This window comes from Cucurbita pepo, chromosome 4 (genome assembly GCF_057944985.1).
Source record: "Cucurbita pepo subsp. pepo isolate OVF chromosome 4, ASM5794498v1, whole genome shotgun sequence".
Taxonomy (NCBI): domain Eukaryota; kingdom Viridiplantae; phylum Streptophyta; class Magnoliopsida; order Cucurbitales; family Cucurbitaceae; genus Cucurbita; species Cucurbita pepo.
This window is the reverse complement of record NC_141801.1, coordinates 13,212,977-13,229,942: the sequence shown is the minus strand read 5'-3', so window position 1 is coordinate 13,229,942 and position 16,966 is coordinate 13,212,977. Positions and strand designations below refer to the sequence as shown.

Below are 16,966 nucleotides of genomic sequence, written 5' to 3'. Positions count from 1 at the left end.
TGAAACGTCCGATCATCGTTGTTGTATGCATCATCATAATCGGATGAATAATTTTGTTATTTCAAAGATTAGAGTGGAGTATTAATGAGAGAGTGAAGCATAAAAATAAAATTTTGTGAATACAATCAACACTTTCAAGTTCATCTAATCCTTGAGCTGTCTCTGCACAAGAAGTTGATAGAATCTCCTGGTCCGAAGGAACAGAGCAACAGCAACAACAAAACCCAAGAATGCCACCGCTGCCATGATCAGAAAAGACGTCATAAAGCAGTGTTTGCCGGAGCAGGAGTTGTCTCCGGCAGAGGCTTCTCTGTCGTAAATATACCCAATAACTCTAACAGACAAAACATACGATCCAATCGGACTGGCTACCGTGATCGTATTGTAAATGGTACCCATATGCCTTATTCCAAAAATCTCCGCCGTAATTGCCGGCATTAGCGACCATTGCGAGCCGTAACAAATCCCCACAATCACCGACCCCAAGTACAAATTCCAGGAGGATCCTGAAGCTATGATGATATGGCCGACGCTCATCGTCAGCAAGGCGACGGCCATTAATAATGGCCTCGCCCAGCCTAATTCCCGGAGGAGAAGATCAGAGGCATAGCCGGATCCTAACCGCCCAAGGAAATTCCAAATGCTCCACAGTGAAACGAATGTGTGGATTTCGACTGTTTTGTAGCCCAAAGACTGGCCCAGTTGGTTCATGTTGTTTATGGTGGCTAACCCAGAACCCATTCCGCACATCATCGCAGAAAACAATAGCCAGAAATTCACCGTGCCAATTGCCTCGATTACGTTCATTTCTCCATTTGTAACCATCATTAGCTGATCATTTCTCTGTTCTTCACCGGGAATTTGATGATATTCAACGGAATTGTCTGTGCTTTGAAGCTTGGTTTTGGAAGCAGAGTCCTCTGTTTGTGCTCTGTTTGCGATTCCGAGAGGGGAAGCGAGAAGGATGAGGAGTATAACGAAAGTAAATAAGCGAACCCATGTTGGTAAAATTAAAACGTTGTCCAAAATGATGAGAATTGTGAGATAACAAGAGATTATAAGAGCTATTTTTGAGAGGGAGTTCAAATGGGTCGATTCGTTACCGATCTCTGTTTTTTGGATTACGACGAATCTCATGAGCAGAACAGTCGTGAGCGCCGGTAAAATCGCCAGCATCAGAAGATAATTTATTGGGTCTCCGTTGTAGAATGTGTTAGAGAATTGGATCAGAACTGCTCCACTTAGACCCAGAAATCCCTGTCCAAAGAAACGACTTAAGTTTTCGGATTCGAATTGGGGAATTTCCAGACAGAGCAGAACAGACCTTTAGAATCCCGATGATGGTGCCGCCGTAGAGCTGGAAGTTATGAACGCCAGTGACGACATTTGCCGTGTTGAAGAAGACTTGGGCATGGACTGCTAAGAACATGAACAAACACATCGCGGACACCGGCGGCCGAGGGATTAAACCAGAGACGGCAGCCCAAATGAAAATATAGCCAAGGAAGCATTGAATTGCTCCGACGGAGAGGACGATCCATGGGCGACGGGGGCGATCCGTGGAGACGACAGCGGAGTAGAGTAAGCCGGCAAGAACTCCGGCGGAGGCGCCGATGTCCTTGAAGACGGAGACAGTGTCGAGAGTGGATTGATCGTAGTTTTGAGATGATTTGAGGGCGGAGGAGTAAATGCCGAAGGTGTAGGAAGGACCGCAAATGCATTGAATCCAAATGCTGGCAACTGTAGCAATCCATCTGTTGCTCGGAGGAGCTTCCATTTCTTGGCTCTCAATTCGGATTCCTTTCTAGTCGTATATAAATGAATCGAGCTCACATTGGATCTTTTTATGTCGAATTCCATAGTTAAGTGTGCTTAGAGCAATTTTATGTCGAATAACCTTCTGCAAACTTTTTTGAGATGCATGTAAGAAATGATAAAACAGGCTGGAATAACTCGTGTTAGTGTTATGATGATGGTCTTTACTCTTAAAAGGAGGAGTAAGCAAATCTGATCCTATTGTACTATATGCAAAAGAAGGTCCAGATCACTCTTAAAAGGAGGAGTAAGTAATTAACTTTGGTAAAAAAATGTAGGAGTTATCAAGTGTTAAATATGAATTCCGAATCATGGACTTGAGTCATTCTATTATTAAACAGAAAGTCATATATTTACATGTCACCATAGAAAATACACGTGGCGCCATGTGGTAGGGTAAATTGGGATTGCTTGAGTAGGAAGGATGATAATAAAATGATAAATTAAACCATAAAATAAGATAAATGAGGATAATAAATAATTTTATATGGTTAGAGTAATTGAGGTAGTTGACACGTAATTATATATTGCAAAAAAAAAAAAAATAGAGGACAGGGTGGCAACTATCGTGGTGTTATTATTAGATCTAAAAATAAAATGTCTTAAAATTTAAATACACGTAAGCATGGAAGCCAAAATATATTATAATAATTGGGAATTGCTTCACGTTGTAAAGGGCTACAAAAAATGGTTTAAATAATAAATTATATAAGGTAAGATGCACGAGATTAATTAGAATATTAAATTCTAAAGGATTTGTGATAAAAATATCTTCATCTTTACTGGATGATGACAGTGACGCCTAAATATCTTTTGTCTTATTTGTTTAATGATTTATTTATAATATTTTTTTCAACCAGAATTTATTATAATACTTCAAGTACAAATTTATTATAATAAATTCAACAGAAATCTTCAGCATACATTAAATTGTAACAAATTTGAAATTCGGGTAAAGTTTCTATCCTCGCAATTGACTTTTTTGAGTGTGTTATCTAGCTTCTAAACCTGGTTGAAATGATTTAACATAGACACGAGAGAGTCCAATGCACAATGAAAACCCGGATAAATGATGAGATGATCAACACACATAGGTCAGTTCCCAACGAATGTATTCAAGCAAGCCAAAATGGTTGAGCTGTCCCGAGACATGGGATGGCATCATGATGCATAGGTCGTGTTGTTTGAGATGATGATGAGATGCAGCGTCGCTTACGAGAGACTTTGACTTAGAGTAGAAGCAAGTTGGCTAGAGTCGCAAACGATTGAACATACGCATAGGAGCAGCGTATGTGGCTGAACAAGCTTGAATTCCACACAAGTTGTTCGATTGGTGAAGGCAAACCTCGCCAACCAAAGGTCCAACGAAGTCACAAAGTTAGACAAGAAATGTGAATGAGACTTTAATTCCCCCTAAAGGTTTGTTGTGAACGTGCCAAGTTCACAACGCTACACAATTAAAGAAGTATGATCACAACATCGCACGGTTAAAGAAGTACAATCGTGATAGTTGGTATCAGAACCAAACACTAGACAGTGTACTAGTGAGAACGCTTGCTCCCCAAAGGGGGTGGATTGTGAGATCCTACCTCGGTTGGAGAGGGGAATGAAACATTCTATATAAAGTTGTGAAAACCTCTCAAACTCATTTTAAAACCTTGAAGATAACGACAATACGTATTGTGTAGCAAACCATACAAAGTATTTACTAAAAATGATACAGTCTTTTGATCAACCTATGATACAATACAACGTTTAACAGTATATTTGATCTTACTCTGATATTCTAGTTTAAGAGTACAAAACAACAGAATCTGAAACTTCAATGAATGATTGAATCAATAAACAAGCAAGCACCTGATTCTATTTCTCCCTGGTAGCTTTAACTGAGACGTTCCACTCTTCTTTGCAAAGCCAGTCGGTAGAATCTCCTAGTTCGAAAGAAGAGAGCAGCAGCAACAAGAGAGCCCAAGAAAGCCACAATGGCCATGACCAGAAAAGATACCACAAAACAGTGTGTGCCGGAGCAGGAGCCATGTTTTTCGGCAGCTTCTCTGTCGTAAATGTAACCGATGACCCGAACAGAGAAAATGTAAGACCCCAGAGGGCTGGCTATGGCTATGGTGTTGAAAATAGTTCCCATATGCTCTAAACCAAATATCTCTGAAGTGATTGTGGGCATCAGCGACCACTGTGAGCCGTAGCATATGCCAACAAGAATTGAACCCACGTACAGATTTCCAGAGAAACCAGAGGCGATTACAATGTGGCCACCACTCATTATCAGAAGAGTGATAGCCATTAACAATGGCCTCGCCCAGCCATATGAATGTAGAAGAAAATCAGAGGTGTAACCAGCTCCAAAACGTCCAAGAAAGTTCCATATACTCCACAAGGACACAAATGTTTTCGTCTCTGTTGCTGTGTAGCCAAGAGATTGGCCAAGTTGGCTCATGTTGTTTATGGTGGCCAATCCAGAACCCATTCCACACACCATGGCAACAAACAGAAGCCAGAAGTTCAAAGTGCGTAAAGCTTCCAAGACATTCATGGCTCGAGGAGCTCTGGAGTTTGCAGCAGCCATTGTCTGCAACTCATCACTGGGCAGCTCATGATATTCAACAGAATCCTCTGCATTCGCTGACTTGGGCTTGTTAAGAACAGGGTTTTCTTCAGTGAAAAATGAGGGAGATGACATTCTAAGGTCCTCCCTCTGAGCGTTAATGGCGATTCCAAGAGGAGCAACAAGGAGAACCAAGAGTATGGAGAATGTAACAAAACGTGTCCATGATGAAAGGGAGAAAGTGTTGTTGAAAATTATGACAACCATTACGTAAAAAGCAACTATCACAGCAAGTGCAGACAGTGAGTTCAAATGCTTCATCTCATTTCTAGACTCTGTTCTATCAATTCTAACAAACCACATGAACATGATGGATAGAAGTGTGGGGAAAACAGCCAACATGAGGAGAAAATTGCTTGGTTCTCCATTGCACGCCGTGTTATAAACTTGGATTAGCAGTGCTCCACTAAGACCAAGATATCCCTATCCAACAAAAAGGAGAAGCAAGATATAACATGTCTAATCATGAACAGCATAATCAAGATCCAAAATCAGGGGAAACTGCTTTGAATCTGCCCTCAGATTCAATAATGCAGCAACAACTAATTTCTCAAATGAAAACCTTGGAACTACTGACATGGTGATCCCTATAAAATAGATTATGGCAGAGAAGAACAGAGCAGCAAACTAAACAAAGTTCATCTCCGTCCCTATCTAGGAGTTTCTGAATAATACTCACCATATTAAGAAAAAAATGAATAAACAAAGGTTCAGAAAAGCGGGTAAACCCCAACAATCTGCATAATCAAGATATCTAAGGGTTTGTGTTGATACCTTCATGATGCCCACAATAGTCCCGCTATGGTGCGCAAAATTGTGAACGCCAGTCACAACGTTCGCCGTATTGAAAAACGTTTGCGCATGAGCAGCCAGGAACATGAAGAAGCACATCGCAGGCACCGGTGGCCGATCGATCAATCCAGAGACCGCCGCCCAGATGAAAATATAACCGAGGAAGCATTGAATCGCTCCCGCCGCGTGAACCACCCATGGGCCAAGGGAGCTACGTCGACGGGCGGCAGGAGTAACGGCGGAGTAAAGAAAACCAGAAATGACGCCGGCGTTGGCGCCGATGTCCTTGAAAACGGAAACGGTGTCGAGGGTTGATTGATCATAGCCCTGAGTGGATTTGAGAGCCGAAGAATAGATGCTGAAGGTGTAGGAAGCACCACAGATGCACTGGATCCAAATCCCGATGGCCGTTGCAACCCATTTGTTGGTCATAAACCCTATAACTTCCATCTCCGGCGATGGGTTTGTTTTCTAGCTCTGGTTCGTCGTTATTGCAGAATTCGAAACATTCCCGGGTAGGAAACGTGATATTTGTTCGGTGGAGAAACGATAGGCACAGATTTGTTAAGAGTGGGCCATTTTTGGCAATTGCCAACGCCAAATCAAATTTCTTGGTGGTTCATGTTTTTTTCGTTGAAACTTTTTCTTGGGAGGGTGTGAAATCGATCATATCCTTCATTCTTGGAACGAAGCCTGACTCGGACAACATTATTAAAATAATTTATCTTCATCTTCAAACAACCTATCTTCTCAACTTGTCTTTTAATAAATTAATTTTTTTTAAATGTTCATAAAAAAGGATATGATATGAAATTAACATTTTATTGCATATTTAATAAATATTTATTATTCAAAACAATTTATTTATTATACAATTTACTCTTTTTTTTCAATACGTTTTTAGCGTCCTTATCCATTCTAGAAACTTTATAAAAATGACATGAAAATATAACAAACAACCACTGTTATGATATATATATATATATATATATATATATATATATATATATATATATATGTAGTCTCCACTTATTTACTTAACTTTTTTAACACTGTGAAGAGATCATTGAAGAAAACAAAGATATCTAGGTAGTACTAAATGCAGAATAAGGAAACTTGAAGATTGCGGCTCATGTCGATCACCAAATTCTGGATGACAAAACAATTGCAGTTTAGAGTGGACATAGGCAGAGGCCAAGTGACTTTTAATTGGAACTATACAGCACATCTAAAACTGCAGAAAAGTAAATGAGAAAGATGAAAAGCATCTAGCATTGTCTCTAACTAGACTCTGTCTCGACTGGTCGCTATGTTGGTCGGTCTCTTCTCGACAACCAGAAATCATTACCTCTTACGATACACAGCTATAAAACCTCCCCCAAGTAGTAGATATCACAAAAACCACCCATTTAATACCCCATTCCTTACCTTATTTGACAAAACCTTATTTAAAGGATCAAAGCAAAGAAGGAATTCCAGAAGCAGAAACCTGGGTGTCTCCAATCATCTGGCTCCCTCAAGTTAGAAGAAAATCTATCATACTTACAATACTCTCTCCTTGAGGACCAGATCTTCTCCAAAAAAAATTGATTGTATCATAAAACTCAAGAGATTATCATGTTAGGACCCGATCAAAATTTTTCTTTTGAAACCGATATTACACGTACTGTTTGAATTCCATGAGCGTACAAGGCAAGTCTTCCTTATAAACAACTCGCCATGGCAGAAATCAAATGTAAACCACTACGCTCCACCAGTATGACTAATGAGACAGTTCCAAAATATTGCTAATTTACAGCTTCAAAGAAAAGAACCTGAGGTTGTAAGTGTCCTTTTTCACACATGGTAAGAACATCAGCCCAGCCACCAATTACCTACGCATGAGCGCAGTTTATGTCACATAAGAGAAACTAGAACACACACCCTATAAAGGGAAATGAGGAAGGGGAAAGTAAGAACTTACCTTAACGGTTCTATCATCATACATTATCCAGCATTTCTTGTCACAACTGTACGCAAAACAATGATAGTGTTGACCATAATAGCAAACCTACAAAGTTAGGTGCATATTAGAGAACTGACTATTCAGTAAACTGAAAATTTCTATTTTGGAAAATCCACAATGAACACAAACATATTTAAAGATGACATACGGACAAACATCTACTCCACAAGCACCAATACTAACCCCTCCATGTCAAAGGGAAATGGTCAATGTTGATTTCTTAGCAAGACAATGGCTATGCTTAAAGATGATTAATTTAAGGCCTTGCACCAAAACTAACATCCAAACCTAACTTCTTACGTTAAAACCTCAAGACGTCCTCTAATTCAATTATTAAGAGTTGCTAGAGAGGATCATGTCATGCATAATAATAAACTTCTGGTTGACTTAAAATGTTAGATGAATGTTGGTGTATGGAGATGCTAGATTATTGTTTTCTGTGTGCAAAATATGCTTAATGAAAAACAAAATGCAGATAAACACGTTAAGAATAATATCAATAGTAAAAAAAGATTAAGAAAGAATAATAACACAATTAAAATGCATCAAATTGAACAGAATCCATGTCCCATCTCAACAGGAAAGTAATGCAAGAAGCCCAGTGTTCTGAATGTCTATGAATGCCTATGAATATGCAAAAACCGTGGTTGACATGTCTTGAACATCAGTGAGTATTAAGTACCCTAGAAATCCACAGCCATGATGCATTCCGAGGAATTAAAATTTCATACCCTACATTCTCCACACCATGCAGAGAAACAGCCTCGCAGTAGAATATTTTGGCATATTAAATTTTCTCCGCCCTAAGAATACATGCACACAAATTAACAAAGAAGAGTACATACCACTGATACCAAATTATGGACATTCTTTGGATCTAGACCCCGATAAAGAACACTGATATCTATCTCAGTACTTAGAGCAGCTAATGTCTCTGTGATGTCATCAGCACTCTCACAAGTTTTCTGCCAGCCCAAGACTACAATACCAAAATTACATACAAGTTAAACATCATGAATAATAGATCGAGGGTAATGGGAGGAGGGAAGTAGGGTGCGCAGGAGGATCCAGATGAAAATTATTTGAATCACCTGTTGTGAATACATGTGGTGGTGCGGAGAGGAAGTGATGAATGTAATTGAGTTTTCCACATCCACCAACATCCTGATCACATACTAGCTGATGATTCATTTCAACAACATTCAGAAGTTCATCGAAGGAGCTTTCTGAACACATAACCTGAATGGTGAAGAAAATTGAATTAAAGAAAAAGCGTTCAATAACAGAATACTGTTTCCAAAAAAAGTCATCAACGCTGGGAACGGCTGACTCTGTTACCTTCGTTGTCCGAAGAGCACTAGCATTTATATTGTGAAAGAAGGAAGTGTACTTCAGATGTCTAGATTCCAGGCCACAACTGTAGCAATTCATTCGTTCAAAAATGTCCATTCCAAAGATGGAATGTACCAAACAAGTGTCACTTGAACAGTCCCAAGACCCTATGCAATTGCTTTCTACTGTGTCTGTATCAGAAACACTCGAACTAGCAGTCAATGACTGGTGTAGGCAATCAAATATGACTGCCAAAACTTCAGAGGCATCATTCATCTGACCCTAAACAACCGCCAAAAATTAGTTGAAGGTTTTCTCATAATCTATATATGAAATTAAGTAAAGTAGAACCAATCACTTTCTTTTTTAAGCCTTTCTTTCATTTTTAAGTTGTAGGCATCAAAAACCAGGGATATGCAAAACTACCTCTTGGAAGAAATTACTATCAGGACAAAGATTGCTCAGAGCTACTCTCAAAGAAGTGGGGGCGACTGCTTCTCTTCTAGAATCTGCAGATGCCTTGTTCAAGGCAGCAAAAATTTCATATAATGCACAAACAACACAGGGATCCCCAACATGAACATGCTCAGTCATAGATCTTCTCAGGAACTCTTCTCGAAACCGTCTTAAATGCCATAATGACTGAGATCATGTAGAACAAGACAACATTTTAGACTGCATATGCAGAAAGAACAAAGAACTAGCAAAGTGAAATGATATACAATTTTCTTTTGTCACACGCTCACCTGAATAATCACATTCAAAAAGCAATTATATTCACCAACTTCATTCTTAAGTCCTGTACCAAACATACCAGCTGCCTGCACATTTTCTACATTGCGTTCATTTGATGGAAGACCATTACTATCTACTTCACCATGACTGATCAATGGTGTCCTGGAACTCATAATCAAGGGTAATTTCTGCTGTTCTTGAAATGCATCTGAGAAAACGTTAAAACTAAAGTTAAAAAATATTGCAGTTACTATACAGAAAAGGAAACAGAAATAAGCGCCCATAAATGCAGAAAACCTCAAGAAATCTAATCATTCATCCAGGTCGAAGCAAATTTAAGATTAAAATTTAAAAAGTTGAAATGCCTTATAATGGATTACTTTAGATATTAAAAAGTTTATAGTGTGAGCATTTGGAGACAATCATATCATGAATCCATTACCTGGAAGAAGGAAAACCAGCCAAAGTTTTTGGCATTGGGATGAGGTATAAGCACTAGCTAAGTTCGTAAAAATAATTGACCTTGGCTCCATCTAACAAAGCATAATTGAAAGACAATGGAGCTCTATTGCATACAGAAACATAGGTGCAAATTTATAGGCAAAAATTGTAGGAAAAATGGTATCACGTAAAAAAAAATTGTGATTTTTTTAACAGTTTTTCCTGCCAAGATAAAAATTATCCAAATTAAAACCATGAAGACTAAAAGCAAAAATGGAAAAGACACAACGGGAACCTAACCAAGGCTCTGGCGTACAGCCTTCTTAAGATCAGCTTGAAATCTTTCCTCTTCATCCTCCACATGTTGTCTCGAAGTCTTTGTACTATTATCTTCAAGAAGTGGATTAACTGATTGAATCATAGGATAAGATAATATTAGTCCAGTCTAAACAAAAAGAAGATGAACAGTGATTTCACATTGCAGATTTGCATAGGCATACAAATAGCAAAATTTAATGTCTACTAATACTTTCAATATAATCAACGATGAGCAAAAGAATACAACTTGCACAAAGATATCCTGCAAGGAGAAATTGACTATAGACCTGAATTTTAAAGAAAAAATCAATGAAATGTGTTCCGCTTAAAAGAACCTCCTTTCACTTAGAATCCTATATCTTTCGTTGCAAATAGACCTTGAAGGTAAAAAAAATCCAGGAGAGAACACAACATTAAAAAACTTTTGGCATTTGGTCAATGAAAAATAATCAGTTGTGATTATCAACAGTTTCTACTTGCACACAGCATTATTCTCTATGAATCATTTAAGAAGGATAGAACCCAAAACAAGTCCATCATTCACAATCTCCAGTTATCAATGAGGATAAAATAAATAATGCATTTAAAAATAGAGTACATGCACTCACCACTATCTTGCAGAGGATTGCCATGATATCTAACTTGTTCAGTCAATTGGTTGTCAAAGGCTACGTTATCCTTATCAGATGGTGAAGGCTGATTTCCATCTACTGGTTTGATTGAAACCTTGTGTCGTCTACCTTTCCTCCCCTTCTTCCTATCAGATGACGGCAGACTATTCTCTAGAACTCCTACATTGGAGACACCTGCTAAAGAAAAAGAGAGTAATGAATCCAACACTAAAAACCACAATATCTTACTGCAAAATAACTAACCAATGCATATCACTAATCTTTTGATTACCTGACAAAGCATTTCGCACGGCAGGACCATTCCTAGACAAGTCGGAAACCAAATCATTTTCTGCCAATTTATCCTAAAATAGCAAATTAAGAGCCTCAATTAATTTATCAGCTTTGTACGTTGGATACATGGAGAACCATGGAAATCCATGATTCATTTAAATAACCAACAAACGAGAAGAATGAGAAGGTAAGGAACATTTACCACCACAGAAGGCTTGAAATGTTTATCAGCACCTTCAACATTGGGGACAAGTCCAGCGAGATTACTATGCGTTGTCTGGGCAGATTTCTTTTGCAGTTCAGCCAAATGCTTTTGTTTAGCCTCATTCTCAATTCGTCTTTGATACTCCAAAGTCTCTTCTAGCTTTCTTTCATCAGCTTCCAGCTCAATTTTGCGTCTGAGCTCTTCCTCCTGTAGTCTTAAAGCATCAACATTCTCAAAAACAGCAATATCCACCTCTGCAGCATCACCATCAGATGAAACTGGAAAGGGACTGCAACAAGTAATTAACCAAACATCCACCAATAACAGAAAATTAGCTAGAAGACTACAGATCTTCATGATATTATAACAAAACAAATGCCTAGAGGTCCAGAGAGTGGGGAAGGCAACAGTAACACTTACTCTCCATCGACAGCCTGACCACGATGCACATCCTGCTCAGGACCACTGACCACCTGCAGAAGTAAAAGTATTAAAATACCATTAGGCCACAACAACTGAGTTCAGAAACAACAAAATCATGAACCTAAACTTCTAGCAGTAAAATGACAAACCTTAGACTCCTTGACTTTCCTAAACTCCTTGCTCTTTTTCTTTTCCTTTGGTTTTTCATGTGCATGTCTTGAATTATCAGTTCCTCCTCTGATACCCTTCTTCGAATCCAGTGCCAATTCAGCTAAAAATGCTTCGCTTGCAGCATCAGACTTCTTTGTGGCATCTTTTTCAGCCAAATCTTCTAAATGTGCCTGAAAGTTACAGTTGATTTTGAATCTATCATTTTAGTCCCAAAAGGCTGGAGAAATATTGGAAAAAAATTAACCCATCAGATACAGACCCTCAAGTATGAGTTTACAAGAGGCAACAATATCGATTGATAATCATGTGCAGAAACAGGTTCGAGCTTAAGTTCCAACTGTTGCATTCCAGTAACATTTCGCATGATGCGGGCATCAATTTTGCTAATCTGCAAGATAAAAAGAAATATAAGCAAATAGCAAATATCTCAAAATTTTATATCTAAAGCATCTATAATTGATGAATAAACCTCAATAGATAACTGTTCCTTCTGTCTCTGTATTGCAACTTCTATACAAGTATCAACTTCATGCAAATAATCCTTAGCTCTCCGTTCTTCATCTTCACCAGATTCCAGATCTCCTAACTGTGGAGACACGCTGGCAAAAGTTTCCTGGTATCCAAATTGATTAACATTCAGAGTTTCTGCTTCTTTCAGAACATTAGTTACAGCATCTAACTCAAACCTACTGCTGATAAACAGCACACCATTTTCAGCCTCAATAAGCTCCTCCCTTCGCTTCCTCAGGACTGACTCATAACTCTTGGGGATAAATTCATTCAAAGCTTCCCTCTTCTTGCCCTCTTCAAGGCAGAGATCCTCCACTGACTGCAACGCTTCCTCGTAGTTCAAATGCTCACATTTTCTCTCACAAAGACTCTGCAGATGGTAAAATTCCTTCTCAAGCATTTGAAAAATTTCCATTCGTCGCTGTATCTTTTCTTCCTTTGTTTTTTCCCATGAGACCAACTGTTCCCCACTAGAGGGACCTGCATATATCCAGGAAAGAAAGGGGTCAACACCAGAAAGAACCCCATTTGAAGTAACATCCTTGGCAGTTGCAGCAAGCATATGATCTGCAGCTGCAACCGGAACATCAGCATGAGTGATATCAGATGACAGCAAACACTCATTCAGGAGCAAACACGCATCTTCACTGAGAACAACTTTCTCTCTGACTTCAACCGCTTGTTTATCACTCTTTGAATCTTCAATTTGACCAGTAGTTTTATCAGAGTATCTACCAATACCACAAGACTGAGATAATTCTTGCAAAAACTTGAGGATTTTCCTAAGCTGAGAAGCACCTAGAAAGCAAATACATAGTGGTGTTTGGTCCAGACCCTGGTTTAGAAGATGAGATCCAGAAGCAAGACCCTGTAGCTCATCCATTGCAAATTGTATAACCTTGTTTAAATGGCTAGCAGCAAGATATTTATGTCTTATAAGCAACTCAAATACTGCATGAATTTTCTCAAGAAGCTTTGTACGCTCAAGATCATCAGATACAGGAAAGCTGTCAGATGAGGAATATGATGCCACAGAACCCTGGTTTTCATGATAGGTCTTAGATCCGTTGTTGGTAATTTTTTCAGAAAGCCGGCATTCATTTAAACTATCCCCATATTTATGCTTCTCTGGAGAAGAATCCCATGCATCTTTGAAATAGTTATCACATTCTGAATGATGCTGTGGGAAGATATCTACAACCAACTCAGAATCTTTGCATTTTGTTTCAGCGGTGAGCATTTTAGCTGCAGCTGATACATCCAATGCTTTCCAGGAGCAATTAAGAATCATTTTGGTCCATTCATCATCAACATTCTGGGGCAAAATTGATTGCATTTTTGGTAAAAGGTTACCCATGTGCTCTTGAACCACATGGTGCATATGGGAATCCGAATCCACAAATTTCTCATCACATCTGCAGCAAACCCAAAATTTCCATGTTTTATTGGCATCATAAAAGGACAAAGCTTCTGAAATAACTTCATTCGCCGAAGCATCCTTTGAAGAACTAAAATGCGCCTTAAGATTACTTATCTTGATCTTAAGCAAATCTTTCTTTGCTTCTATACTCATGGAATTCCAAAAAGAATGAACCAAATCCCTCCTTTCAGCTGAAGATCCCTGTTTCCGTAAATTGCCATGTTTCCGTCGCTCGCCAGCTCTTGTACCAGATCCTAAAGATGAATCTAGGGACCGATCAACTTTACCTTCTTCGTTTTGAATTTGAGGTGTCTCACACTTCTGTTGCAAAAGCCTTGCAGCAGCAACACGGACTTCAATCTCCTTTCTTCTCTCCTCAGGTGTTTTGGTTGCCTTCTTAATTTCATTTGTCCTTCTAGCCTGAACCAACCTCACCTCCATTGGGTCCTCTGTCACTCTTCTTATCGGAATCAACCTAAACTTCTCCTCCCCGTTACCCAAGTTCTTCATCCAAGATGATATCGAATATATATTTGACTTTTGAATTAACTGCCTCAATTCAGTTTGAACATGTGTAATCCGCGCTTCTGCAGTAGGTATCTTCTGACTCTTTTCATCCTGCAAGCTCTCCTTGGCGGGATCGATTGGATTTTCAATGCCAAGGGCCCGCTCACACTCCTGCACCACCTCCTCATACTCCTTCGCATCGTTTGCAACCTCGTACAGCAAATTTGCATAGAAATGGGAAAACTCGATAGAGTTAGGTGAGAGCTGGACTGCTTTACGAGCAGACTCAATCGCATTCTTCAAATGCCGCTGCTTTGTATTCAGGTCATCAATAATCGACGCTACCTTTACACAAATAGTACCCTGAACTCGATGAATCAATGCAGAGTGAACAGAGTTCTCATTTCTGGAGCTCAACTCCTTCATAAGCCTCAGTGCCTTAGTGTGGTTCCCGCGCCGAAGCGCGGTAAGAGCCCGCTCGCATTCGAGTTTAACTGTGGAATAAGACAACCCATCCGGTCCATTGAGAAGCACCGGCTCGATCCTACTTTGGTTGTGGTTACTAGCCTTTTCAGGTATTGAATTCTGGTCGGCTGCGTTCGCTGAGCTTGGAACATCGACAACAACTCCACGAGCAGCAGGAGATTGTTTAGAACGCGGATCAATGATTTTCTTCTTAGGCCCCATCAAGAAACTCTATAGAAATCCAATTGACATGCATATAGAAAAGTCTATATATGCTTCCGAACAACACCACCAACAATAACAACAACAAAAAAAGAGCAAAACAAACTTACGCGCAGATTGAAGGTCGAAGAAGATGCAGGCAGGTGATAGAGTCGTAGAGGTACAGATTCCGGTGGCGGAGATCGCCGTCGCGGAGAAGAGGATGGATCATCAAAGAAATGAGAAGGGGCAACAAGGGATTACGCAGGGAAGGAAGTAGAGTGGTCTCTCTGTCTGGAAGGCTGAGATTTGGTGAAAGAAGGGATTAGGAAGAGAAACATGTATGTTATATTAAACCCTCAATTAATAATTGTTTATTTAAATATATTTATGAGGAAAAATATATTGGGATTTAAGACACGTTTAGTGACGGAACTTCTTTTTAGTTATATTATTTTAATTTTTAAGTTAAATTTAACGGGAGGTTAAGAATAAAATGGATGTGAATAAAATTTAACTTCTCCCTTAATTAATCATTTCTAATGTAACACGTCTATTATTTTAATTTTAATAATATTTTTAATTTTTTTAGTTAAAAAAACACATGAAAATTGGTAAATATATACTGACATAATTTTTAAAAATTTAAAATTTAATATACATCATCATCTTTAATTCAAACATTACCATTAGGCTCGCAAAATTAATTAATTTATTTAATTTTGTCTCCGACCTATTTATTTAATGAGTAAAAAATATTTTTCACTTTCGACCCATCAAACAAAAATTTCTCTTTGTATGGGTGGGTCCTTTCGGGACCCGACACTGCGGATAAAATGTACATCTATATACCCATCGTTTAATCCACATTCACTCACTAGCTTAGATGGATGCGCACCTAACTATCGCCACCTGGATGCGGCATGGCTAATCCAAAACGACGGCGTAACGAGCAAAGTCTTAAGAGTATTTCTTGTTGCTCAACAACGCATGGGAGCGGACCATCCACTTCCGGCCCAATGTTGGGCCCAAAGCTCTTACGATCCAATTAGGTAGCCTAAATCTTTTAATAAATACATCACATTATGCCTAAAGATCTTTGTTTTAAATGTTTGAAAAATATAGTGTAGGGTTGGACATGCTGCAACCATCCAACAATAGGCACAACCATGAGTTTAAGACGTATAAAATTCAAAATATCATAGGTATATTTATCTCATTAACACATATATTTATTGTATATAAAATATTAAATATTAAATTTTATTAAACATCAAAATAAAATTCATGTTTTTTAATACATTAGAGATTTAGACATTTTTTTTTAAATTAGACCTTCTAAATTTCGAACACCATCATTCAATCCAACCATCAGTATTTATTTTAAATTTTCAATTAATTAATAATGTATATAAATAAATATAGTTGATTAATTTTAATAAGTAGTTTTGAGAACTTTGCTTGATTTGGTAAATAATGGGTAAAAAATAATGAGAGAAAATATTATTTATAACTAAAATTTAAAAAGTTTTAATTTCTAGAAAATTAAAGATATTAAGAATGAAATGAAGAAAAAATTAGAGGTATTCTCGCAATTTTATATGTTTTTTTTTTTTTTCATCGGGTCTCAACCTTGATATTTGAAATTTAAGAGATTTAAGTTAAATATCTTTTAAAAAATAATTATTAAAAAAAAAAAAAAAAAAAAATCTACAAAACAAAAAAAGCGTTGGACATGGGGCGTTAGAATGAGTTGGAAATGACAATAGCAGTGTTGTGTTTGGTGTGCGCCAAGGCTCGTGAAGTGCGATTGGCGAAGGGAAAGGCAGGCGCTGCGCCAACGAAGACCGACTACGTCTCGGACCGCGTGCTGTCGTTTGCTGCTAGCGAAGCAGGTACCACGGTCGTTCTACGGAACGGAATCTACGTGTTTTATTATGGTAACCGAACACCGTCACGTGAAACTCACCTGTTTTTATTCCTCTCTTTTCTACCGTTTTCCAATTGAGCGTTTCCAAACGCCAAATCAAATACCAACACGTGGCTCATGCCTCCTCATTAATCCTTGAATTAATCATAATTTTTTATTTTTTTTAAA

At 38.4% G+C, this 16,966-nt stretch overlaps 3 protein-coding genes across 3 annotated transcripts; all 3 read right to left on the bottom strand.

Annotated features, from left to right (window-relative positions):
• Positions 1-36: 36 nt before the first annotated feature.
• LOC111793373 (protein NUCLEAR FUSION DEFECTIVE 4) lies at positions 37-1,777 on the bottom strand. The gene is made up of 2 exons (XM_023675216.2): positions 1,325-1,777; positions 37-1,257 (listed from the first exon to the last, which is right to left on the bottom strand). The coding sequence occupies exons 1-2, from the start codon at positions 1,775-1,777 to the stop codon at positions 145-147; spliced, it is 1,566 nt and encodes a 521-aa protein (XP_023530984.2). The 3' UTR covers positions 37-144.
• Positions 1,778-3,460: 1,683 nt separating this feature from the next.
• LOC111794040 (protein NUCLEAR FUSION DEFECTIVE 4) lies at positions 3,461-5,928 on the bottom strand. The gene is made up of 2 exons (XM_023676151.2): positions 5,213-5,928; positions 3,461-4,861 (listed from the first exon to the last, which is right to left on the bottom strand). The coding sequence occupies exons 1-2, from the start codon at positions 5,678-5,680 to the stop codon at positions 3,698-3,700; spliced, it is 1,632 nt and encodes a 543-aa protein (XP_023531919.1). The 5' UTR covers positions 5,681-5,928; the 3' UTR covers positions 3,461-3,697.
• A 368-nt stretch (positions 5,929-6,296) lies between these two features.
• LOC111792329 (uncharacterized) lies at positions 6,297-15,202 on the bottom strand. Its single transcript, XM_023673717.2, has 16 exons — positions 15,000-15,202; positions 12,235-14,898; positions 12,025-12,153; positions 11,744-11,935; positions 11,592-11,644; positions 11,169-11,460; positions 10,965-11,037; positions 10,670-10,867; positions 10,044-10,151; positions 9,314-9,510; positions 8,994-9,209; positions 8,574-8,849; positions 8,327-8,474; positions 8,081-8,214; positions 7,194-7,280; positions 6,297-7,104 (listed from the first exon to the last, which is right to left on the bottom strand). The coding sequence occupies exons 2-16, from the start codon at positions 14,887-14,889 to the stop codon at positions 7,018-7,020; spliced, it is 4,845 nt and encodes a 1,614-aa protein (XP_023529485.2). The 5' UTR covers positions 14,890-14,898; positions 15,000-15,202; the 3' UTR covers positions 6,297-7,017.
• Positions 15,203-16,966: the final 1,764 nt, after the last annotated feature.